The sequence below is a fragment of the Phalacrocorax carbo genome, chromosome Z (assembly GCF_963921805.1).
Source record: "Phalacrocorax carbo chromosome Z, bPhaCar2.1, whole genome shotgun sequence".
Lineage (NCBI taxonomy): Eukaryota > Metazoa > Chordata > Aves > Suliformes > Phalacrocoracidae > Phalacrocorax > Phalacrocorax carbo.
The window spans coordinates 73,972,641-74,000,036 of record NC_087548.1 but is presented as its reverse complement, the minus strand read 5'-3'; the positions used below and the strand labels follow the sequence as shown (position 1 = coordinate 74,000,036).

The 27,396-nt window shown below is 39.6% G+C and overlaps 1 protein-coding gene across 1 annotated transcript in view; it reads right to left on the bottom strand.

Annotated features, from left to right (window-relative positions):
* Nucleotides 1-27,396, bottom strand: part of SVEP1 (sushi, von Willebrand factor type A, EGF and pentraxin domain containing 1) — a 131,095-nt gene that overhangs the window by 44,823 nt on the left and 58,876 nt on the right. Inside the window, exons 10-30 of the mRNA XM_064439582.1 lie at nt 27,153-27,260; nt 26,791-26,922; nt 25,223-25,417; nt 23,460-23,581; nt 21,384-21,492; nt 19,258-19,443; nt 18,692-18,925; nt 18,015-18,176; nt 17,069-17,230; nt 16,086-16,247; nt 15,394-15,488; nt 14,052-14,148; nt 13,273-13,386; nt 12,285-12,398; nt 11,181-11,382; nt 9,994-10,151; nt 8,637-8,838; nt 7,824-7,999; nt 6,366-6,490; nt 1,725-1,848; nt 1,037-1,207 (exon numbers count right to left, since the gene is read on the bottom strand). Of these exons, the coding sequence (XP_064295652.1) occupies nt 1,037-1,207; nt 1,725-1,848; nt 6,366-6,490; nt 7,824-7,999; nt 8,637-8,838; nt 9,994-10,151; nt 11,181-11,382; nt 12,285-12,398; nt 13,273-13,386; nt 14,052-14,148; nt 15,394-15,488; nt 16,086-16,247; nt 17,069-17,230; nt 18,015-18,176; nt 18,692-18,925; nt 19,258-19,443; nt 21,384-21,492; nt 23,460-23,581; nt 25,223-25,417; nt 26,791-26,922; nt 27,153-27,260 (3,150 nt within the window). The remainder of the gene's footprint in view (nt 1-1,036; nt 1,208-1,724; nt 1,849-6,365; nt 6,491-7,823; nt 8,000-8,636; nt 8,839-9,993; nt 10,152-11,180; nt 11,383-12,284; nt 12,399-13,272; nt 13,387-14,051; nt 14,149-15,393; nt 15,489-16,085; nt 16,248-17,068; nt 17,231-18,014; nt 18,177-18,691; nt 18,926-19,257; nt 19,444-21,383; nt 21,493-23,459; nt 23,582-25,222; nt 25,418-26,790; nt 26,923-27,152; nt 27,261-27,396) is intronic.

Genomic DNA, 27,396 nt, shown 5'->3' with positions numbered 1-27,396 from the left:
TATTCATCAGGTACTGTGGAACAGGCTGAGAAAGGCCAGTGGTTGAGTCTGGCCCACACTCACTCAGCATGTTTGAGGTAGGTCAGCCCTGTTCTGTCTGAGCTCTGTGCTCAACAGGTAAAACTGCCTGGTCCAATACAGAGAAACCAGATGACAACACTAACAGGACGCTGGTGACTCGTCACTAATAAGACACCAAGAAAGAGCAAAGCTCTTTCTGTCTCTGCCAGTGAACTTGCAGTCTGCCCAGCAGGACTTGCTTTTGGGTAAATCTTCACATGCATGCTAATTTTTTGGCAGAAGAGGAGACAGATCGTGGATCTGTGCTATGAATAACAGAATAAAGAAGACATAAAAATCACATCAAATCTAAATCACCCTGTTTAACAAATATGATGATTTTCCCCAAACTACTGATCATGCGATACCTACATCTGGAGCTAATTTACTATTCTGCTGAAATAAAAAATATAGTCAGCTCCAGCACATTCAACTGCAGTCACATATGAAGTCACATCAGAGGAGAACCAAAGGAAAGGAGAAGGCAGGATCAGGACAGCAGGAATCAAAGAACGTTGGCAACCTGAATGTATACAGCCCAGTTTCTTAGAAGAAATTGTAAGTCTTAGAGCACTTCTAAGTCCTTACAGAAATATCTGCTGCCATTAAAGAAATTACTCAATAACATCCTAATGCCAAGGCTTTTACTTTAAACCAGACGTGCTCAGTGACACTTAAAAATCACAGAGATATTCTAGCATTTCCTGTGCATCTTCTACCACTGGGGAGGAAAGTTCGGAGTATCAGAATGTTGATCCAAATAGACTCATTTCTGCCATGAACATTAGAAACTGACTGAAAAACGTGGCAGAATCTGATTGTGGTATAGTTCCTGCTCAGTAAAACATGAGTTTAGTTTTAAGCATAGATGTATATGCTGTAACATGGATGGATTCAAGTGCATCATGACTGCAGGGATAAAGAGGTCCTGAATAGTGATAGGTTTCCTAGTTCTGCCAGCCCACTGACAACTCACTTTCACAGCGGGGAAAAGGCCGTGTCCACTGTCCCAGGTTAAGGCAGTGTTGAACAGAGTTTCCCACTATCTGGAAGCCTGGGTCACAGGAAAGGCTCACTTTTGACCCTGGCTTTAAATCAGCAGAAGAGGCCCGCAGGTGTGGTATGGATCCTTGCAAAGATGGACAGTCTGTGGACAAAATATATGCATATAGTAAGAGATACAGCTATGTGCTGAAATGAATAAATCTGTTATCTGATTGATCCTGTATAAGTTTACCCAGGAAAAAGCTTTGGGAAGTGTTAAGTATGCTACATTCTGCTTGGGTTCAAAGGTCTTTGAAAATAGTGAACATGTAACATCAGAAAAGGAATCTATAGGAAAAGAGGTGAGGCAGTAGGTATTTTAATACCATTCAATTAGTAGAATAAAAGACAAGTAAAACCTCTTTCTGACCCAACACCATCTTCACTCTTTCCCCATCTCAATTCAGGAAGCAATAAATCTTTGTCAGAGATTCCAATGAACTTTTGTTACAAAACCCTGGAATTCAAGGAATGAAGGACTGAATGTTCAAACTGTCAAGTCATCAAAATAATTTATTCAAGGTTAGTAGGGCAAAGACTGCAAGCTAGCATATTTGACCTCAGAAAAGAGTGTATAGTATTGTACAGAAAAAAAGGGTTCTAGGAAATAAAGTTCTAACCAGCACAAAATATACTCTTGTAATCTATCTTCACTCTTCCAACAACTCCTGGCAGGAAATCTGGCCAGGCTAGTACATTTCCTTTTTGGAGTTCTTCTGGACAGGATGTAGCCAGAGATTTTACCTATGGATTTAAAACAGTTGATTAGGTGCTGTTTAAGGACCATGTAGGATAAAAATGTAAAAAACCCATTCCTTCCATGTCTGCATGCAACAATAGAACAAATCATTGAGTAAGTGATGTTCATCCTTCCTAGCACAAGAGGCTTCTGGCTGAATTACTTGCTATTCTGTACTGATAAACTAGCTAGCTGTGGATAGACATGTACTGAGGCAATACCTGAAGGAATACTTGTCATACAAGCAAAGCATAAAATATAGTTCTTGAAACACAATTGTGTTTGTTAGTGTGAAAGGAAAATGTATTTATGTCACAGAAAAAGGCAGATATGAGAATGCAACCTGAAAACCTGATGTATGTGCAGACAAAAGTCAAAAAGGAGCCAAAAGGAACTTATGTTGAAGATCTGCATTCCAAAAACTCTGCTAGCACTGCGCCATGTTTAAGGAACAGCAACACAAAAAGGAGCAGTTTAATAAAGCAATTTGTTGTTTTCAGGACAAGAGTTTTGTAAATTCAATGCATTAGGCTCTTCAAAATGATTCAGGCAAGGCCTACCCACACCACTACTAACAGCAGTATTGGCATTGACTTCAACCAAAGCGTGACAGGGCCATAACTAACCATGTACTGAAACAGGAATTATATGAGCAAACTAAGGATAGGAGAAAGAAAGGAACAATCTGCTGTTGATTTAACAGTGTAATATCTTGAGGGTAGATCTGGTCAAATATCTTTGATGGGAGAGTTTTCCATTTGAAACATAACTCCCTTAGTGGCACCTCTAGGGGTTTCTTTTGCATTTTTACTACAAGAAACTGAAATGCCAATGGGAATCCTTAAGCTGTTTCAGTATTGTATTTTAATGTAAATAAATAAAAGATTTCAATAAGATAAAAATATTTCTACTTCTTCACTCTGACTCTGAGAATCTATTAAACATAGGAGCATTATTATATTTCTATCTTGCCATCAACAGAAGGAACCTGGGGATTACAACCCCAGATGGCACAGCACTTTCAAGCTACTCAGACACCAGTGTAAATTATATGCAATAGTAAGAATACGCAGGCAAACCCTTAATGGTGGGATGTCACATAAATATTGCACAGTGGTCCCTTGGAAGCAGCTTAAATGTCCTGACCCCAATGTTTGTAAAACAGAAGGCTGTCTAGTTCCATTGGATGCTCAGGATGATTTCTGCTACATGGAAGTGTTTTAAAACTGCAAATGAAAGACCAGGGCTTTGAGTTCAGCCTGCATTGCCTTTGTTCAGTATAACTCCATGGACAGAAAGGAAACATAGTCCCACGAGGTAACTGGGACTACGATGTATTTCTGGCACAGTACTCCCCGTTATGTTTCTCCCTATTAGGGCAGACGTAATAATATCTCAGCCATGGAACTGCAGAAAAAACATATGTTCTCTGAGGAGGATAAATGTGCAGTAAAGGGATAATTAAGGATTTCCTCTTCTTTTAAGATATCAGAGAGGGAAGTGGTCTATGGAGAAAAGATGGTTATTCAATAAGGAGAACATGTCAGTAATTAGGCTACTGAGACTACTTCCTGCTCTTTGGCTTTTCTGTGCTGGAGGGTCATTCCAGTTAATTCCCTGGCAGGGAGGAAAGAATGTTTCCTTCAGCAGTGTGAGAAAATGAATTAAAAGAGCAAAGATGAGCAGCCCCATGGGCTCTGTATATCTCAGCACAGCCAGCCTACCCATACAATACATGCAGCATTGCTTCAGGGCATATCTAGCTGGTTAAAAACCACAGGTGTGCCCACGTTACGGTGAACAGTTGGGAAACTGCCTTTCTCAGAAGGTGACTGGCTTCTGTCAAGTCTCCAGTGGATGAAATCAATTACCAAGAAAACTATGCTATACTCTCTGTCTTTGTGAGAAAGGAAGGTACATCATCAACCTCAGACTGAATTATTCTCACATTCCCCCTACCCTGAACTCCACTGAGGCAGATCAGACTCTTCTAGAGTCAGCTTAGCTGGAGAAGACAGCAACCTGCTCTGTTTATTCTGAGGCCATTTCCAAGATCTCGCTTCAGCAGTATGTGCTGATGACAACTGCTTAGGCCAAGGGCTGCAAACAAACTGCAAGGAATCTGCAGGGAAAAATTTCCAGTGTAGTAAAGGCAGGTTTGGGAATCAGATCTTCCAAGCCATATGATGGAGAATGGAAGGCTGGAAAGGACCTCACAGACCCATATAGACAACTCATGTTTCTACTGCTGTCTATTCAGCAACAAAACAACCGGGCTGTTGTTTTACCTATACAAAATTAATGTGCAAGCAGATGGGATGAGCAAATAAAGTACACAAAGAAGAATCTTAAAAAGCAGACTTTTCCTTTACATTATTCACTGGGCAACATATTCCATCACTCTGCTTTCCTTTATGGCTGAGAATAGGAAGGTAAGATTTACTGAACAGTTCCAGCTGGCCACAATTAAACTGATAACAACAGATAACAACAGTGATTTACTATCCCAAGCTCCAAAATGAATGAGGTAAAAATTTTATAGGAAGCTTATTTGGCTCAACACCCTGTCTGGATTCACATCTGTCTTTTCAGATAAGTAATATGGATACCATAAACGAAGGGCAGGATTTTCTTCGTTCTTTTAACTCTATTGCATTTGAAGCAATTGGGAATTTAATCAAGCCTGTCATTAAAGGCAGGCGACTACTGAGAAAGACTCAAAACCGCACTTAACCTCTTCACCAGTGTGTCCTGTAAAATCACATGTATACTTATGAGCTTCAAAACCGTTAGTGAACAAAAACCTGAAAATTTGACTTGTCAGTGCAACAACTGGTGACCCCAAAAGCCAAGAACAGTAGCAGTCATTCAGCAGTTCAGAACCCAGCAGAAAGCCAAAGTAGCAAAGAAAAGGAGAAAGAAGCAGAGGAGACATTTGGATACTAGAAGCTAAGATTCTGCTTTACTTCTATTTTCTGTTCATTTCATTATTTTATCATGGATATCAACCGGTGATAAACCACCAAATAGTGGTAAAATCTTAAAAAAAACACAAGGAGAAGAGCAAAACCTTTTAATCCAAAGACTCTTCCCCCAGGAAGTGCCTCTAACTTTGAACATTAGTCCTTGCTGTTCAAGTGTTACCAACAGTTTCATAATTTCTGATCTTCAGGACTGAAATACTAATGACCACGAAGTGGTGATGGAGCATGCTGTCATCAGGTTTGCAGATAATATCAACCTGGAAGGCCCAGTCAGTATGCTCAAAGACAGAGCTGCACCTGTAGGGACCTCAACAGGCTGGAGGAATGGGCCAACACAGACCGCATGAAATTCAACAAGAGCAAATGGTAACGAAAAGCCTCAGAACGATACGGGCTGGTTAAAGTCTGGAGAGGGAGCAGCTTGGTGGAAAAGGACCTAGGGACTCTGGCAGATGGTGAGCTGACTATCATCCATCTGTGTGCCTTGGCAATAATCGGGACCAACAGCATCCTTGGCTGTGTGAACAGGGTCACAACCAGAAAACTAAGGAAGGTATTATTCCCCCTTCTCAGTGCTTATTACGCCACATTTAGAGTATTGCATTCCATTTCAGGATCCTCAGTACAGGAAAGACATTGACAAGCTGGAGCAGGTTCAGGGGAGACCACCAAAAGGGTAATGGGCTGGAGCATTTGACCTGTGAGAAGAGGCTGTGGCACAAAGGCTGTTCATCCTGGAACAAAGACAGCCTTGGGGACACCTAACAGCAGACCCTGGTAGCTGTGGGGAGGTAATCAAGTATATAGTCGGGGTCTTCACAGCTGTGCATGGTGGGAGACAGAAACTGTGGTCATAAATAGAAGTGGGAGGTCCCAACTAGATACAAAGATAAAAATTTCACCCTGAGAATAACCGGGCGCTGAAGCTTGACTCCCAGAAAAGTTGAGGGATCACTGTGCTTGGAGACATCTTTTGATCTACACTAATTGTTTAACTCTGTGAAAGTTTAATGCCAAACCTTTATTTTTTGTAGCTGAATAAAAGTAGCCTAATATTCAGTCATGCTGCCCATTCAGACTTTTCCTAGGACTATATAGCTCAGATTTTTCATAGTGTCTAATGCATTGACAGAAATTCTGATGCCTGCTCTCTGAAGTTTTATTGGTGCCTTCACAAGGCAGGATGAGGAAACTTTAACCTGTAAAACAAGCCCTTAGCTCATTTCATTGTTTTTTCTCCCTCTTCTTACAGGACTGCTAGCTTTTGTGTATGCCTTAATTTCTCTTTCAAAGCTACATAATACAGAAAGGCTCAGTCAAAAGAGAAGGTGAGTCAGTGTTGATTTTACCACACCTAGTTTTGTTTAAAGCTGCCCTGCTTACTAAGCTAAGCTTATTACCCTATGCCAGAGCTTCATCTGGCCCCCACCGACTTCTGTGGAAACAGAGGTCTATCCAATATGCTAACTTTGAATGCCTTTTCAAATATTCATCCTATGCTCAGAGCCCTGTGCTCAAACACTGCAGTAAGGACTTACCTGCTGTGGAGACAGGACATGGTCCCAAATGTTGAGCTGGCTGATGGAGCCCACAAAAGATTCAGCTGGGTTGAATCCTTCTCCCTTCTGATCTTGCTCTTGACCCAGTACAAGTGCACCACCACCTAAACTCAGAGAGATTTAGAACAGGGATAGGAAACAAAGCCTTACAGCAGGGATCCCCATAGGACGATTGAAAAATAAGCAAAACAAAACTTTTGCTACCCTATGTTACTAAGATTTTGTAGTGCAGGAGATCAGCCACCTTTGACAAATTTTCTCAGCAAACATCTGGGAAGCCTTATGCTAAACTGAGGTAAGTGAGCATAACCGTTTGGAAGTGACTCTCAAATACACATTAACGCTAAACTCACGCTGATCAGGGCAGAAACTTTACATGGCTGCTTCAGGAATGGTATTGGCTCTAAGAAACCACTTTTAGCTCAGTATTTGAAGCATATTAAAAATCAATGCAAAATGTAGTTTTTGAGCAGGTGGGCTTATTTTACAGTGCTAGCTTGCACTTCTTGCTTTAAACAAAAGCTTAGAAAGTCAGAACAAATTTGATTCCAAACCCCCAGAACCACATTGGTGATTAGACAGTCAACATTCTGATATGCCATACAAGTTACATTTCCTCTCCTTGATCAGTAGCACAGATGATGTGGACATGCATTTTGTATGTCCTTGGGTGTGTGGACAAGGGCAAAAAGTAATGGAGACTGCATGCTTCCTTAGATCTCGTCTCTGGAGATAACTCCAATGTTATTGGGAAAGACAGGGGCAAGCATAAAGTACACAGACTGAAATGCTTCACTATTTTATGATTTTTTAAAATATGGATAGTTTTTTGAAACTCTGTGTAAATTCAGATGGTGGCAGGATGAAAACGCTATCAAAACCAAATCTTTTTGCAATGATCTAACAACAGGCCTTTCACAGCTCTTCAGTGATGAAGGTATTCCTTTTCATGTCTTCTGATATTACTGGAAAGACTGTGATCACAGAAAACAATGAAATAGCAAAACCCACCTTGTTAGGAAAAATGCAAACATAACTTTAAAAGATATCTGAAAGTAACAGGAGAAGGCTAATTCAATCAACTCTGAGCACACATTTGTAAGGGAAATGCCAGTTAAACTTAAGTTTGTTGTGTGAGATACTTATTTTCACAAAGCCTTTCCAAAATCACCTCAGCACAGGCTCCTTTGTGGTCTAAACTCTGTGATCCCCCAAACAAGTTACCTATTAGTTTACTAGAAATGCACAGTTTATCTTCAGCTGAGTGAAGGAACTCTTCTCGTGAACAAGAATAGCAAACATGAGCCCTGTATAAATGTTGAAAATGTGAAAACATACTAAAACCACCAAAATAAACATTTCATTGCAGGCACAGCAAATTCTGCAATAAAAAGAGAACAACAGCAACAGATCTGGTATAATATAAATAAAGCATACCAGGGATTTTTGAGCCAACAGAGAGCCCGCTGCCTCCATCAGACAGTTTTCCATCAATGTACACTTTCCATGCCCCATCCGTGCATGTCCATGTGACTGCAATGTGATGCCAGTTACCATCATTCACTGAAGGACAGTCTGTGATCCTCTCTCTTCCATTTATATAAAGAACCCAGCTGCATGGAAGGAAGATGAAGGCATTCTCAGTTCCATGCAGCAACTTTAAAAGCATGGCCCGTCCCACATGACTCAAAGAAACGTTATTTGCCAAATGTGGTAACTGTGTCTGCATCATACAAGAAATCTCTCCTGAAAGACCATCCTAGAAGATGACTCTCTCTTAGGGAACTCCAAGTTAGAGTTATCATATGCAAAGCATGGTGAAATAAGTAATATGCTTTTGTACCAAAACATGAAGACTCAAGTCATGGCTGCATAGTGGATTCTTAAACTTGTTCCTTGGGTCCATTCCTGCTTTCGGAGTCACACTACAAGTACTCTAAGTGCCAAGCTCCATTTTATCCTTGTCATTTTCTCAATGTGTCATTTAAATATGATGTAAATATAGTCCAGACAAAAATATCCTGTTTTCTAAATGTCACTGCTTTCTTGCCGTTACTATTCTATCTGGCAAAAATTGAAGGAAACAAAGCATGGAATAAAACAAAACAAAGAGACAACTCCACCTACAGAGTTTGGATGCAGATTTTTCTACCCCAAAGTAGGCAAAGCTGTTATTCAGACTTCTGGTCTACACCTTCTATATCAATTCAAGACATCTGTAAGCTACAGAAAAACAGAACTGTGACTTACCCATTGTAATCAGTCAGCAGGAATGCATTATCACTTCCATTCTCCACTGCATAAGAAATGGGAGTTCCATAGTTCGTGGTGTCAGTAGATTTCATCCAGAATGTACAGGTGATGTCACCAAGAGATGGGAAAACACCATCAAGCATGACGTATCCATAGATACCAGAGACTTCAAAATCAAGATTGAAACCAGAGGACTGTTCTGCAACAAAGACAAAGAGTTTTCAGAGCTACATTCCTGAAAACTCAGAAAGAGAACCTAATGGAATCTAAGCAAATGCAGTAACATGGAATGCAACCCATCTACAAAAATTGTTCACTTAAAATTGATCAGAGGTAGAAAGAATGTATAGCAATCTAGCATTAGCCAGCATACAGAGCTTTCCAAGCTTAGAAAACACACAGGGTTTGGAAAAAAACAACTGGAAAAGAAGCTGATCATGTAGCAAACAGTGAACATGAACCTTGCTTTTCAGTCCTCTATCAATGAAATGATATATCCATCTGCCACCTATCAACTCAAAGAGCTGATCAGCTGGTTCTATTTTATTCACAAGTGTCAAGATTTAAAAAAAAAAAAATCTCCTCTGGACTTACTGAAATATGCTGCATTGGTATGGAACAGCACTTCTGTGCTGCTCTTCAGTGCAGAGTGACATGATTTACAATGATACGACATGTAAATGTACCACGTGGAGCTCTCCTGAAAGTTGGGTGTTATTCAGCTGAGACATAGGATGGTAGATATTAATGACCTGTATGTCCTCTACTGTCTCTGCAAAATCACCACAGGTTCTTCAGCTTTTGTTTAAAGATTCACCAGCCACTAGTATAACACTTCATTATTTTCATGGAGTGGCTAAAAGAGAAATGGATTTGAGCCTTGTGGTTGTGGGCTAACTCCAGCACCATCCAGGAAGTTGCACTAGGTGTGACCTATTTAGCCTGACCATAGTGAACTGGATGCCTTTAGGACTTCTAAAGCTGAGACTACCACACACTATTGCCCAACCCTGTGATGCAAAGCCCTGCATGAAATACAGGAAACAGAAAGAGCTAATACACTTAGATACACAAAGCAAATACAAATTAAACTCGATACACCTACTAGGTATTAAAAAGATAGAACTGTGGCTTAGAAAAGATAAACAAATACAAATATGACGTAGCACACATGCTGTTACTTGTCTAAAATTACACTTATTAACGCTGCAGTCACACAGGCTCCCCTCAGCCTCTCAGAGCCCCACCACCCTAGCTGCTTTCTGGGGAAGCTGTATGAAATCAGCCCAGACAGTGCAAATCTTGCCCAGAGACTTAGTCAAGCCACCTTTTTCTGACACTTGGTCCTGTGTACCTGTTTCACACCTGCTGCCTGTAAAGCCAGGGGGACATTTACAAACGTACGAATTCAAGGCATCCACACAGGTGGCTTCGTTTAAGCAGGGACTGGAGTCACAGTCATTGATGTTCACTTCACAGTTTAGTCCTGTGTACCCTGTCACACACAGACACCTACAGAAGAAAAGAAAGGCACACTTCAAAGGTGGCTACTGTCACGACAAACAATCCTGGCCATGAGGCCACGTATGCCAATGGGAATGGCATATACTGGAAAAAAAAATCAATAGAAGAGATACTACAGAATTAATGGAGTTTTATTTTGGTTGTTCCTTTAAGTATGTGTGTGTTCTATTAGCTGCATAATACTTCTTCCTGATAGGGACAATACAATATTTAAACACAGCGTTTGTGTTTCTTCAAATGAAACTGGGAGAGGAATCACTGCACTCCTGTGAGTGAATCACGCTTTCTACAGTTCACAGAATTACAGAGGACAGGTACTGGACTTTTCAGACATATATGCTTATACTGAGGGAAAACCAAGGCAGTATAAAGGCACCAAAACCTCTGGTACTTGGAAAACCAAGATGTTTGAAAGGCACCAAAACTTATGGGGCTTTGGGGAAGGAAAGAGTTATTAAACCCAGACAGTAACAGCTGGTCCATCTCTCTGTCTCTATAGTGATCTAGGATATGACACTGCTATTGGTATTTGTAACTTCTGATCTGAGCTCAGATACCCTAAAACATAAAAAGAAATATTCAGAAGATTCCATTGGTATTTGTATTTTAATCTCTGTATTCTCATTATGTACCACTATCCCTGTCATGCAGCCTACAGGAATGTAATATTATCAGGTACATAACTGGTCATTACCTATTCTTCTAGTGGAAAGCAAAACAAGCCCTTGAAGCTTGGGAAAGTGAATTTCTTTTGGAAGAACCATATTAAAACATTGCAGTCATACCATGCTTACATTTCAAACCCTGCACATTTTCTTTGCTGTCTGCCTTGGAACTTTTAAAGAGTGGGGACACTAGGATTTATTTTCTTGCCTTTTAACAACCCCTTTAGTGTGCATAAGGGGACCAGTTATATTGGATCAGGCTGCCAAATGCCTTGCTGAAATCTTAGAAGGCTGAAGCACCACAACATATCTGACTTTCCACATTGTATTACATCAATCATCTGTTTTTCACCTGAAGCTGTTGATACCATCTCTGCATGTAGCTCCATTCCTACAGGGTCTGCTGAGACACTCATCGATGTTTCTTTCACACAAGACACCAGTAAAACCTGGGAGGCACTTGCAGGAGAAACTGCCAACTCGATCTTCACAAATAGCCCTATTAAGACACGGGTTTGAAAGGCATTCATTGACCTCCATTTCACAGTGAGCACCTAAGAAGAAAAGAACAAAGTCACAGCTCTACTTTGAATTAACCTGAGAAAGAAGATTACTAACCCATCTCTGTTTTTATGGACTGTTGCTGATCTTCTGGGAAACAGCAAACACCTAGGTAGCCATGCAGGTTTGGGATTTACTCAATTAACTAAGGTTAAGTGGTCATAAAAGAATTACAGGAACCATCTTTGTAGTTGTAGAAATTAACACTCAGCGAACTGTGGGGAATTTTAACAGATATTGCCCACTATGTGATTAATTCGGGCTGAATCAGGAAATGACCTGAGAAACTACAGTGAGTAACTAAGGAAAAGCTGCTACAAAAGACGTTTAGCTGGAACCTTAACTCTTAAGGAGAAACATGAAAGCCAGAAACACATGACTCTGGATTTCTGCTGTAAAAGAGGCTTTATGTTATAAGCACTGAAGAATGAAGAAACTGCGTGTGATTTTATAGTGGAGCTTTCTGGCAACATGATAATCAACAGATATGACTATTTGTTACAGAAATCTATGAAAGCAGTAGAAATCTGAGTATGGAGATGGGGAGTTGTTTTAATATAGACCATATTGGCTACTGTTATATTATTTTAATTTTTTAAACTAAAATTAAAAATAACAATTTGCACACATGTGAATGTCCTTATTCTTTCCTCAACATCTCACAGTGATTACATGGAAAAATTAGCACTAGAAGACTGATCACTTAGTAAATCCTTCTGAAGCCACACTTACACTACAGGGACTCTTGAGAGATTACATAGACCTAGGGAATCTAGTATATCCGTATCAACATATAACACATGTAATATATAGTAATGAGATTGAAATATATTGGACAGGGTAGGAAGACATCTTTTTTGGTCAGAAAGAGTGACTTAAACAGAAAAAGGTGTACCTGTGAACCCTTTTGCACAAGTGCAGCGGTAACCATTCTTGCCATCAACACAGTGGGCTCCATTCAAACACGGTCTGGAGCTACATTCATTTATGTCTTCCTCACACAAGAGACCTTCAAACAGCAAGGGTTATAAGGCATGATCCAGACTTACTCAAGGTCTGCATGCTTCAGTGACTGAATGTGGAAGACAGAACAGCACCATGCTGCTTGCATAACAAAAGGTTATTGAGATCAGGTGACAAAATTCCATGTTTGCCTACATTACTGCAAACATCTAAAGAGATAGTATGTGTTATTTAGACGCTGGAATGTGAAAAAGGCAAAGCCTGTGGTTCCCCTTTATAAGGTTTAAAAAGTATCCAGCAAGCGTTGCTGTCGATAAATGTATAGCCATAAACATGAAAAATGAGGGAAACCCTTTCTGATAGGAAACAGCAGGTCTTTTTATTAATGACACAGAATTATCTCCTCAATAGTTTACTTCAATATTTAGAAATTAGGCGCTGTTTTGGCAAAGTACTCAAGCATGCCAGTTTCCCCACAGATTTCAGTAACTTCAACTTGCATGCAGGAGAGAGTTAAAAAGACTGAGAAAAAGAGATAAGAAAATCCCACTCACTTACTCATAGGGGTGTAGTAAAGCAACTGCATAAATGCTTTGTCTAGTCAGGCCTTATTCAGTCTCACAATCTCTGTCAGTATTTACTAATTCCCAAAATGTCATTCTTTTTTTTTTTTCAGACAAGAAATCTCACAAAACAGAAGCATACATGCACAACCATGCACACTGACTGTCCTTGAATGCTCATCTTTTTATTTTAAAACCTCTTCACGTACAATAGAACCTTACTCTAACCTGTAGATCAGAGTGCCTTCCTGTTATAATTCCAGGGATCTGGAATTATACAGCCCTGTGTTTTGTGTTATCTATTAGGCACAGAAACAATGACTGTCTGATGAAGACCTATGAAGTGAAGCAAATTACCCGAATAGCCTGGTTGACAATGGCAAACAAAGGTCCCAATGCCGTCTTTACACATTGCATTGTTGTGACAAGGAGATGATTTACACTCATCAACTTCTGTTTCACATTTCAAGCCTAGAATGCAGAATAAAGGACTGAGAACAGGGAGAAAAATTTGAAATTGTTCAAAAACATAGAAGTCATGACTACATGATGTAGGAAAATGTGATTGATTAATTGCATATATTACCAGACATTCAGGTTTATTATCTTCTCATTAGATTGTGTTTTAACACAGACTTGAGTCAAAATGCTATTAGAAATGTATGATGCACACTGGGCAACAGACTGATCAGTTCCAGATAGTGGCACTTAATACCCATCACGAGTAACAGAGATTATCACTTCTTGATAATAGCTGAATAATAAGTCATCTGTTTTGAAGCAACTGGGAAGCTAACAGTGAAGCGCAGTACAGGCAGATACAGTGGGGTTAGCTGTTTAGAGTGCAAATTTCCGGATTTGCTAATCATAGGTATTGCCAAGTGACAGGATTTTCAAATCCACTAACTCCACTAAAAAAAATCCCATTCAAAATCCTTTTGTGCCAAACACAACATAATTCAGCAAGAATGTGAGGAACTATTTCTTTTCTTAGTAATTACATATGGTAAATCTGTGATGGACATTTCAATTAGTTAGGCTATACTCTTGCCCTGAAATATGTTGCTCCTTTATGCTTGCTCATGTTAAGGGCACGGAGACATTTTAGCTCCTTCACATGCTTCTCAATTTCTTACCTGTATATCCAAGTGGGCATATGCAAATATATCCACTTCCCAACTGTTTGCATGTCCCATTGTTGTGGCAGGGTTCCAGGAAACACTCATGAAAAACCTGCCAGAGGAAAAAATGATACAATTACAGTAAAGATGGAAATACAAGTGGAACAAAATATTCTGATTTTAAACTGCACACCCTATAGTCACTTTGGAATGCTGGGGAAAAAAAGTCACTGGCATTAACTCCTAGCTCTTCCTCTTTGTCTCCTCAGCACACCAACCATTTTTTCTCCTAGAGAAAAATACCAGGAATCTGAATTGTTATTTTAAAATGACCTTTTACTTAGCAAAATATGATCATCGTGGTTGTTTCCTTACAACTTTCTTAGCTATCATTCACAAATGACGTTTTACATTATGTCACATTATGTTATTTTTAATAACATTTATAACAACACATTATGTTATGTTATAATAATATATTTACATTTGCATTATTATTACATCATCTTTTATATGATTTGTATCATTTCACACTGGCTAATCACTTCCTGCTACTGGTCATCAGGTGAACTGGTGGGGAACTTCACTGTGTGGTGTTATTTTTTCTAACATAGCAAACCTGAGTTCAGCAAAGCCCTTGAGTAAATGGTGAACTAAAACCACAGGAGATCAGTTTGTCACTTGTCTGTATGGTTCAGGCCAAATTTATCATCAGTCAACTTTGGTCCTGTTTACACAATATCCTAACTTTAGATTAAAAAAAAACCAGTCTTGTCAGAGTTACAGACTGGAGGGGAGATGCTGGGGGTAAGGGGCATGCCTGGCAAACATCACTGAAGTAGTTTCTATCACATGAGGACCTGCCTGTGATTCAAAGGGGGTACTCACAGCAGAAGCGAGCTCTGCTTGCCTCCTCTCAAGTGTATCTATGTTCCAGTAAGTAAACCAAAGATTTTACAACTGGGACTTAGATGCCTGGTAGCATTTTCTGGAATTCAGCATATGGAAGACATCAGATGACTGCAAATGGTCAATCTACTTTTAATGGATTGGCTGAACCTCCTCCATGGAGTTTACATTTCTTTGAAAAGTGTGATAAATATTTAATACATCAGATGAAGGCTTCAAGTCCAGAATTTAAGACTGACAGTAGCTGATGCAGCCTCCTTTGTTCAGTGAAAGTGCTTCTATGATTACAAAGAGAAGTTGAACATTCCCCTCATGACCATCACTCTCATCTCTTCAGGAATAAAGTCAGCATAACAATTACATTTCAAAAGACCTTACTCATTTACTGCTGCATAAGGCACTCTTTCTTTCATTTGAGATAACACTGGAAAATAGATCTTGTCCTTGCCTGACTGCTGACTTTGTACTGCTTGCTGATATTTTCTGGAGAGGCTGGTACCATCATTACGCTTTCCTCAGCTGCTGAAAAAGTAGAGCCAAAACCTAAAGAGGAAAGATATGAAGGTGCTTTTAATAATACTGTATGGCAAGGTCCCTATTCCATGAGGGCATAATAATCACGTTACTAACACATCTAAAGATACACTGAAAAAAGTTAATTTGTGGGACTAAAAAGCAAACTCTACAGTAAGCACATAGTATTTTATGTGTCTCTTACACAAATACGTATTTGTAAGCATGTACATTTCTATACCACATGTATGTGTATGTACATATAAAATATATTTTGTGTGTATTTATAGACACACATACATGCATATACATATTTGTGTATGTATTTGTGTGTATATATATGTCTTTATAGTTTATATATATAGTACACATATGCAATGTGTGCGTGTATATATACTCTGTATATGTACACTGTTATTAAGCCTTGGTATGTGTCACACAGTCACTTCTTCTACATAACACAGAGGCAACACCAGGACGCGAAACCAGCTGTGAACTTCACTGGTTGAAATGGAAGGTCTACGTTTGTTACGACAGTAAGTGGGATGTTTTCTGTTAAGACTACTGCTGGCTATCTTTTAGATTTTCCCTTTATTCACTTTCTCCATCAGAGATAATTTGGCTTACTTGAACAATCTGTGATGGATCTGGCACCAATGACAGTAGTTGTTCCATAAAAGGGACAAGACAAGCAGTAGGACTTTCCTGTGTCTGGTTGATAGTAGTCTCTGGGACAAGGATAGCAAGGTGTCAAACCTGTACGAGAGAACTCGCCTGCAAGACATGGTACTGCAAGAACAAAAGGACATTTTGTGAGTGATCACTTGCACCCCAACTCTACCTCTCCCCACCTCTTTCTTGTCATTTTCTCATCTCCCCTTATAGTCTTTCCTGAGACCTAAAGGAATAGGGTGAAACCTCCCAGGAATTCACAACTCTAGGAGATGCTAATTTAAGTTGTGCTGTTAGGTGACTCAAGTCTCAGAGGACTACAGAATTATCTGGGAAGTATTTCTATCTATTTCTTTTGCTGCTCTGGGGACAGCTTTCAAATACAACTTTGTCTCTCACACCTGGCGGGGTTTTGTTTTGTTTTTCCTTCAAGAAGGAGCAAGAACAAAAGACAAGACTTTTTTGTACTATTAATCCCTGCAGACTGTTTCCCTGGGAATCTTTCTGGCAAAGCTTCATAAAGACAGTTGAGGTCAATTTCTTGAAAAAAGTTATGGAACAAACTGTGTTAAAATTCAGTATTTTTGTACAGAAGATGTGGAAGCTGTTCTGGAGATAACAGTGACAGACATCCTGTCATTCCCTTTCTCTACTGTAAGGAAAAGGTTTTATTTTCACGTAGGTACCCATCACATATCTCATTTTATTAATCTTTAGATAAGAGTCCATCCTGCAAACCAGAAGGAGGGCATTTGAATAAACAGGGTATGAGGAAATCACCTATCATTTTGCTGGGAAATGCTGCTTGGTCCTCATTTAACCGGAAGTAGAATTCAATCTCAGGCAGATGAATTGGATTGCATTAGCTGATGTTTAAACAATATTTAGAAATTTTTAGAATTTAACTTTAAAAATTTCATAGCACCTTTGTTACAAACCTCCACAAGCTGAGACATCCACTGCACCTCTTTTTACCGTTGATGTATTTTCTGGGCAAGAGATGCAATTCCTGGATCCAAATGCTGGCTGATATGTGCCAAGTGGACATGTTTCACAGGTCTCAAGACCATTAGCTGAGTAAGTTCCCTGCTTGCACTGAGCTGTACGGCAGAAGAATTAATAAAGATTAAGCAATGTCCAACAGGAAACATGGCTCTTAACCTCTGAAAATAATGATGAAATCACAATACATGTCACAGGGACATTTATTTTTAGAGTTTACCCTACTCTGAAGGACTTCATGGGTACAAAGAGCAAAAAAACCCAAAACACCAAAGTAATTGTGTAAGTTATTAAAAAAATGTAATTGTGGTAAGTTACTGATAGTGAATCTGTGAATTATTAAACCAGTTAATTCTTTTCCAGTCAGCTTCACAGATGATTTACTGCAACTCAGTTACTTATTTTGAATCAACATAATTAATGATAAGAAAATGAACAGGAAATAAAACTAGCAACTTCTTTTTCAGAACAAGTAACAAAGAGAGAGTGGTGCTGAGGTGCTCAGTGCCAGAGCGCTGTAGCACAGGATGCAGACATTTAATCTCTGAGATCATGGTAGGGTTGAGAGGGGCTGGCAAGGACAAGAATGGCATTATTTTAAGTGTAGTAGTCTCTGCGAAATGGGCTCACAGTCTCACAGAATGAAGACAGAAATGAAACAAAGCTTCAAAGGCCAGCTCTTCTTAAAACATCTGCTCAGGCACTCTGCACGCCACAGCAGTGGTGAAAACCTGGGTTTTTCTCTTTACGTATGCATCAAGGGGCAGTTAGGACTGCTCCTCATTTCACAGGCTAACCTCATTCCAATAATCCCACAATAGGGACCAAAAGGATGCCACCAGGCATTCAGAAGTGGCTGTCAGAAGAAGACAAAGTTCTCACCTTTGCATTCAGAGATGCTCCGAGAGTGTAGATACTCAGTATAGCTACCAGATGGGCAACTTTTGCATTCCAGCTGCCCTTCCTCATCTTGGTAGGATCCAGTCCAGCAGCTTTCACAGGTATGATGCTCCAGAGAGTAATAGGTACCCGAAGGGCAGTTGACTGTAACGTTGGAAACATAAGGTTCCCTTCAGAATGTACAATCATACATACTTGTCTTGCCTCTGGAGTTCCCATTTAGTCAAACCCTATTTATGTGAAATGTGACTCCATTCCTCAGCAAATGGGTTACCTCTCTGGAACACTGCAAAGATCTCACTATGCACAGGAAACGGTAACCAATCCCCTATCATAGCTACACATCACCCACAAGACTAATAGGGTTAAAAGACTGCATACCAAGCACTGTTTTCCTCTATATCACCAAGTGTAGATATGCTTTATCTCCCCATGGGAGTGGAATCCTGGGTAGAAAAGCATCCTTCTTCCACAGGCCTTGGTTAGGAACATAAACATCCTCTGGAAGTCAAACTGCGCAAAGCATTTTTGCAGTTTTTTGTTGTGGGAGACCACAAGCACTGGACTGTGTCAAATCATAACCCTCTGCAAACATCCTCTAAACCCTTGCTTTTCAAAAGGATTCTAAATACATGTAAGGAGCAAGGCATCTGGCTTACCACACATTCTTCCCCTCAGTACAGAACCAGGCCTGCAGAAAAGAAAAGCCTTCTCGGTCTCCAGTGAGTTGCTGTCAGCTACAATGAGTTCTGATGCAAACTGAAAAGAATACATGGGTTCCCTATTAAGAGTCTTATTCAGCCTGTTTGTGATCGTCTCCAGAGTTTTAAGGAGCCGTTGCTGGTTTTCTAATTCCAATGTATCATTCCTTTCATCAGGCAGTGGCACGCTAGCTGGGATATAAACAGAAAACACAAGAAGCACACAGATTTTACAGTCAGCACTTCCACTGCTCCCTGGAGTATATCAAGAGTGCAACACTCACGCTTGCCAATAGAAAGTGGAAAGCAGGCCATGTGCACAATGCTCTCCATGAACACAAGGCTGTGATCTTTCCCCCAAGCAGAAAGTCTGTGATGAAATGGGGCTATGAATGTCTCCAGAAAACTGTCAACTGCATCTCCAGCAGGCTTTGTGAACTGAAGGCTAAGTTTTACTGAATGTGTTAGAAACTTGTTTTATAAAATAAGGAATGGAAGAAGGATGACATTCTGACTTCTCCCACCTGTGATGTTAAATATTAACTTGATTTTGTGGTCGGTCATTGGAACATTCAGCTTATGCCTTTTGACTCGAGCAGGTGCTGCCTTTACAGAGGCAGAGAGATGCCTGGATAAGTCTTCTTGCGCTGCATCAACAAAATCATCATACGAATAATCCAGCTGGTTTGCTGCCCCCCAGCCAGCAGGTCCTGTGAAGCATTAAGAAAGAACATAAAGAGAAGCAATGTCATGTGGAAAATAAGTGCCTGTACTTGCTTCTAAAATACATCACCAATAGAATGGGGTCTGTTCAAAGGTTCAGATGATGCACGCGGGCTTTGCCTCTGCACAAGTGCCTATTGTTCCAGCATTTTGACTAAAGAAAAAGGAAAAACCAGTCTCACTCCTAACTGGTGTCCTAGAGATCCTGAATCTTGCGTAGTTAGCCAAAGCTTTAAAGAAATACTCCTATAAAAGTTACAGGTTGCAACTCTTTCCCTGTCTTGCATGGGCCCTCACCTACCAGCAACATCTTCTTAAGCAATTCTATATTGCTCTATCTTCTTCTTCCTGCTCTATTACAGATAGCACGGCCTATGCCACATGTCTCCATTGCAACTCTCACAACTCCTGAATACTTCTACCATTGTCCGTCCTCTCAGAAAAGGCTAGTAGCATTACCTTATGTGTTTATTCCCCCCAAGAAAGGCATTTCCTGTTACACATAGTGAATCAAACCCACCCCCTGTATATTGTCTGTCGCCTCTAACACACTTTCAACCAGAAACAATTGAACAATTTTTTCTGTACATAATCTACCTTTTCATAATTACTAAATCTAGAGGTGCACGGTCTATTCCATTGATCTAGCTCTTTTTTTAAAAACATGAAGACATAAAAAAATTCTGCTAATTACCCATTAGTATTCACCTAGATTATGCTTAATTTACAGTGGAAACTAGGACAAGTTAACACCCACAGCTTTGTGGTTAATACTGTGTGAGTATTCCACAACTGATTTTCTAAACTGCTGTCTCTTATGACTTGAAGAGGGTTCTCCTCTCCTGCCATCCCAGTTTAAAATCACGAGAAACTCCAGAAAAACATCAACAGGGTTATTCTGATAAGAGGTTGACATGAACCAGAAGAGAATAGGGCCCTACATTCCATGTCCTCAACACTGTTTCCTCCAAGTGCCTTTACAAGTTAGCTCCAGGTGTCTCCAATATTCAGCCTTACTCTGATGAGAACTGCAAACTGAACACCCAGCTCCTCCCTCCTGTGTCTGATAACAAACAAATGCGCTCTCAAACTCAGTGAAGCATGTCTAGAAGGTGAGAATGAGCAGGAAGCTCTACCAAGTAACTCCACTATAAACTTGTGAAATATCTACTGTTCTGTGACAGTGTACCTAGGCTAATGATCTGCCAAAATGCCTCCTGCTAAGATAGGTAATGTAAGTTATCTGTTTTTAGCCTTTCTGGTCTGAGCACCCCCGTGGGACTTAGAAATGCCAAGGACAACAGCAGTACAACATGGACACAAACCCGTTCGAAAATGGACTGAAAATGACAACTTGCTTGGCATAAAGCAAAGTAGAAACAATCACTAGGATTGTCACGGCTTTCACTCTGAAATAGCTACAGCCGTCCTGCAAAATGTGCCTTGCACACAGGAAGCCATTTCACAGCTAATGGGCAACCTTAAGCTTGTGTAACTACAGTGGGAGGGTTCTGTGCTGGTCTGAAACAGCGTCAAGGAAGCTCCTCATTTTCTTAACAATCTCCAGAATAATTTATTATACTTTTTCAGTATTTTGTTTTGAAACTGTATGTTTTTAAAAAGCTGATTTCTTCCAGGCTAACCAAGCAGGTTTGTAGGACTGTATGTGTGTATGCTTTTTTTCCCCTCCCAGCATGAGGCATCTCAGTAAACTTTTCCTCTACACTACATTGGAAGCAGTATCAAAACCAGACTGCAAACAGTTCCATAATATTGTTATGAAAACTATTATGTAATTACTTACTGTCTTAAGAGGTCTATAGTTATTTTAAAAAAATATCTCACACAACACATTGGGTACTTCAGACAAAAGGAATTATGCCGCATTAAACCTGGATGGCTAAGAATCTGTGTGATCAGTAATTACCAATGGCAAATCCATTTTCGTAATTGTAATTATATTCCAAGCAATGTTTCTGCGTCTGATCTTCCAATCTGCAGTCAATATCATCAACATCATTACAGAATGATGGGACCTTTCCAACACAAAGAAGAATAACATTAAAAAATAACATTAAAAAATAAAACCACGTAGCCCCCTCCTCTGACTTATAAAAACTTCAGTTACAATGTAAAGCACTGGTCCTGCCAGTGACACTAGGTTTCCCCTTTCATGCCTCTTACAACCCTGGCAAGGTCTGCTGAAAGAAGTATGTCCCATTGATACAACTGGGAAATAAGAGGCCAACTTGTAGGCATACAAGCTCTTTGTTATAGACGATCTTTTTTATAAGAGAAGATGTTCATCCCATTAACCAGTCTTGCATGTGAAATCCCAAAATACAGAGATAAGTTCAGGTTTGTTTCCCCTGCTGAAGATAACAGGAGAGCTCACATGTTTGACAACATCTGTGTTTTTTCCAGCTATGTAACTGTAATTCTGTCAGGTTTACAACAATGCTGTCACTTCGCTTCTAGCTTTCAAACCTTCTTTCTTCATAGCTACCCATGGAAAGGGACTCATGCATTCCACCAAGAGACCTCAGAGGACAGGGAAAATCATCTGAGAAGGTCAGAAACCACAGGACAGAAAATTTGACAGAAACCTTTCTGGTACTGTTGATTTCTTCTCTCCACAAAAGCAGTGGAGATTAGATAAGAATAGATGAATGCATGATTTTTGATAATATCTGCATTTCTTGGTTTTTCTGGAAAAGTTTCTAGCAAGTTGGGCTCTAGGTTGTGTTTTGGAATGGCTTTTGATTTTGATGGCCTCTGCTGATTCCTCCCCCCTTTTCAGATCTTGCTAGAATTTCTAATACTTGGGAATTGGAATAGGCATATTTAAAACAGCCTTCTGACTGTTTTCCCAGATCACTGCATTTTTAATGTAATTGCTTGGGTAGGTCACTAAGCATTTTTCTTTATCATCTTCTGCTTGCCAATAGTAACTTTCTAAGCACTGGAACCTGGTGGTAGCTGGCTTTTAGGGAAAGGAACAGAAGTAAAACCAACCAAGATTTCTCTACTGGAAGGGAACAAACCTGAAGCAAGGCAAGAGAATAAGAAGTCCAAGTGTCAGAGATTGCCTGAGATGTTATGTAAGTTTTCAGGCATTTGACAAGGGCTACTGCCATATATTCCAAAGTTGCAGGAGTTTGCCCATTAGTTATATGTGCTAATAATGCTTTTCAGTTAGTAGAGAAGCTTTTAGCATATGGGCCTTGTCCTGCACAAAATCTGTAAGTGCCCAGTGTTCTCATCTGGCGAGATGTTACCACACTAGGCCTGGACATCCATTCCTGAAACCACAACTCAGAGTCCTGCTGCTTCTGCTTTGCAGCTGCAGTCAGACTCATGGATTAAAAGGGCAGATTGTGATACTGAAGTGGAAGGCAAGAGACACAGTAGAGAAGGAACATGCTACTCTTCTAAACTCAGTGCCCTGCAGTTCTTAATGATAAGAGTGAGAACTCAGAAACTCAAGAAGCCTGAGCAAATTATTTAAACCACTACTACTGGATTTAAGTGCCTGGACTTAGGCCCCAAATGTGGAATTTATCTATTTGTATACATGTATATTCATTTATATTATATGGATGTGTTATACATCTTCTATATAAAATACATCTATTTTACAACCACATCCAACCTTCAGAAACAACACTGAGGTTAGGGGACAATTGACTGGGGTTTTCCAAACTGCACAGGTTCTCTCTGGAAGCCTACTGAAAATCTATGAGCGCCAGGTCCCTAAGGTACTTGGACACTTCCATCAATTCTATCCTATATAACTCCACATTGAAGACTGAACTGAATTACATTAAACTGCCATGGAATCATCTTTGTTTTTAAAGGAAACTTGTTTTCTTCTGAAAAAGCACAAATTTCATTTTCAGGTTTCTGTTGTATTTTCCTTGTTTGAAATTAGTTAGTTGGGAAAAGTAACAACAAGGTACATTTTTAAAAATTATGTAAAAGGAAGGAGTATTTACTAACCTACCATTTTACCAAGTGCACTCTGGAATGCATCAGTAAAGCTGTTTAGAAGATTGTTGTCATCACATCGTGTTGCTTTGTAGAGCATCTCAAAGGATTTGAAGCCATGGTTTGCAAAACGATTTACTGAAAAATGTTGGAGAAATAAATTTTTACTGGTCTGTGCAAGAGTTTCAGAGCTCAGATTACTCAGGCTAAAACTGGAATACACTAAACTAAGAACCTAAATTCCCAGTACTGCATACATGAAAATGGATCACTCATACCTCAGGCAATGCAGTTCAGTGTTTTGCCTGGGATAGAGTTAATTTTCTCCACAGAAACTAGTATGGGGCTGTGTTTTAGACTTGTACTGGAACAGTGCTGATAATTCAGGGATGTTTTCATTATTGGTGAGCAGCGCTTACACAAGAGTTTTCTGCTCCTCACCCCACCCGACCAGCGAGTGGGCTGGGAGTGCACAAGGAGCTGGGAGGGGACACAGCCAGGACAGCTGACCCCAGCTGACCAAAGGGATGTCCCACACCATATGATGTCATGCTCAGCATATAAGGCTGGGGGAAGAAGAAGGAAGGGGGGGACATTTGGAGTATTGGTGTTTGTCTTCCTAAGTAAATGTTAGGTGTGATGGAGCCCTGTTTCCCTGGAGATGGCTGGACACCTGCCTGCCCAACCCATGGGAAGTGGTGAATGAATTCTTCATTTTGCTTTGCTTGTGCCCTCAGCTTTTGCTTTGCCTATTAAATAAACTGCCTTTATCTCACTTTTAATCTTCCGATTCTCTCCCCGATCCCACCGGGGGGAGTGAGCGAGGGGCTGTGTGGTGCTTAGTTGCTGGCCAGGTTTAAACATGACAGACCCTCTGGCAGGCATCAAATTTATCGGGAAAGCTAACAGACATTTAAAAAGGTCTGTCATTTTTCTATTTCAGCATTTTCTTAATGGAAGAAACGTGTGAGCTGTCAGCTGAACTCTGTACTTACTTTTTACTGAGAGAGAAGCAATGAATATTAAAAGTCCTATTACTAATGCTGCTAGGCTAAATATGAAAAATTCTCATTCAGTATTTAAGCAAATTAAAGGTCCTAAGTGTCCAAGTTATTAATTTTGAATTGATAGATAGTTCTGAAACGTAACTCTCATTTGCTCATAACTGAAACGCTGCTCTTGTTTTCTGAAACCAAGAAATATACTCTGATGGAAGGGGATGCAACATGGTACCAAGACTGGCTTCATATGAAGCTCTAATACATTTATTAAAATGTCACCAAAGCTGTGAAATTTCAGAGCTGAAGTTTTGCCTGTGTCCATCTTTAAGAAAATACATAAATGCTTCTGATTTGGTGATAATTAGATATGTAAGTACAGCACGCACAGTGCATTTGGATCAATAAGTTGCAAATACTGTTGAAATTCCTATTGAAAAGATTCCTATTCCTATACTGTTGAAATTCCTATTGTTAAGTGTTCATAAACAAACGCTTTCAAATTGCAATTCAAAACGACAGACCTTGTCTATGTTGCCATCTTTGCTATTTTGGGATTCCAAGGATTCAAATTCACTGCTATTTTTGTGTTCTAGAGAGCTTCTGAAATAACATTTAGGGACTTCCAGGCATTCTTTCACAACATTTGTAACAATTTGGAGGCAGAGGACAGAGATTTGTTATCATGAAACACAGTCATAATTTCTAAAATATTTTCATTTACTTCCTCATTAAACATAATGTTTGGTGAGTTGCAGATTCGAGTAACAATAAGACTTACAAGAGCAGCCAGGCCACTCTGGAGAATAAGGTGGCTTCCAGACACCATCCTCATATGCACAATAGTAGTTTTCACTTGATCCTTCTGAAAAGCTATAACCCTCTGCACAGTGCAATGTGCAATTAACTCCCACTTCATCTGATGTACATACAAAATCACCATTCACAGGCTCAAAAGAGATTTCACAGGGAGAACCTATGAAAAATATGAAGATTATATATATTGATGAATGTGGTGAAGTAAGCATGCACAGAGAAAACCAGCAGTGATAGGATTTCCGAAAGTACCTAGTATCAACCTGATCTTGTTTCTGTTGAAGTCCATGGAAGTACTATTTGTTACTTCCAGAAAAGCAGTATCAGGCTACTGCTAAATTGTTCTCAAACTCTGCCACTGGATTTTGAAATCCAGAAACATGAAGAGTTTAAAAAAAATTGTGATACATATGAGAAATTAAAAAGATTCAGAAACGCAAGACCAAAACCCTTCTCTACTTTTTCCTGCAAATCTGTGTGCTCAAGCATGTACTTACTAAAATAATACAAAACATTAACCTAAATCTTTACATGAACTTCCATACAATGAATTCTAGTAAACTGTATTACAACTTGAATTCTGAAACTAAACATTATCCATTTGCACTATTGCAACAACACATGGACTTGTCAGGATGATCTTAGGAGGGACTGACTGTAAAATCTCAGTTAATTTACACTCCAGATGTGAAGGAGATTGTGAACATCTGAAAACATTGTGTCACAAACACTGAACCACAAAAAGTCTGAGGTGGTGTAGAACTTGAATAATGCAATTCTAAGCACAAGATTGTTCTTGCTAAGATTTCCAGCAAATCAGAAATTAGCACATCCAACCTTTTCTAAAACCTACAGCCAAAATTCTAGTCTGCATAATTTTAAATTCTCTCTTCACTAACAGATTCTTTTATACGGATGTCCAACTGAGACATAAGCACTAGAGAGCAGAGATGTAGTAGAATTTTCATCCTTAATACTTTATCTGCCAAACTATTGTTTGGCTTTTAAAGATGAAAGTAAACTGTGGGGAAAAGGTGTCTATGCAATAAATGCAAATGCACCAGTATATCTGTAGGTACAGGCAGCTTCTAAAATCTGAAGTGTGTTCTAGTATGTGCTACAATATTTGTAGGTGATTACGGAAATATTTTCACAGTTTTCCTTTTTAACTACCGATTTGAAGTAAGACTTCAGTAACACCTATTAATTCCTTTCACATGGTATCTGTCACTAAGAAAAAAATATTGATCCATTATTGTAAGTTATACTGCTTAATGAATCATAATTTCAGTGCTTTTACACCTAATTTGAGTTTATAGGACCAAATTACTGCTGTGCTGCTTCAGTCTTAGACAACTTATTCATTAGTACTAACAAATATCCTGACTGTCTTCAAGTTACTCCAACATAAACTGGGAATAACTAGAAGAAAAAGTGGATATTAAATGAAAAAGTGGAGTAGCATTACATTCTTTATGATAGTCAGTTAAAACAATACCATACACTCTCGACCAGAAGCTTAAGACAACAAACCTTTGATGACAATGTGGATTTCACATGTCCTGTTATTGCCAGAGGGATCCACAGCTGTGTATTGAACTGTTGTCTCTCCTTTAGGAAAGAGATCTCCAGGTGCATGACTCCTAGTGATAGTCAGTGGAGAACCTACACGAGTTAAAAGACAACCTAACACATCAATAAATAAAAGATGGTTGCTCACGCCCAAGCTTCACAAATGGAGAAGGAAATGGCAGCGTGTCTTCCAAATTATGTGTTCTTAAAAATAAGTTAAAAGACCATCAAAAAATTGTAAACTCCAGGGGATCAAGGGTGAACAGGTTGGAGTTTCCTAGCCTTTCACTGTTGTGTGCATGTTTTGGGGTGCTCTATCTCACCTGAATTATCTGAAAACTGTGGTTCTTCCCATGTTGCTGGGTACTCATTCTCTACTGCTTGCATGGGTGGTGGAGATCTGCATCTGTCAATTACAGGAGGTTCTGCATCTGCAGAATTTGAAGGGATGGCATGACATTAGCTTACTGAACTGCTGCCACACTCAAATGAAATCTATAATCAGAAGAAGTCAGGTAAACAGCAGTTTTAAGTTCACATCAGAAGATACAACAAAATTTGGTGCAC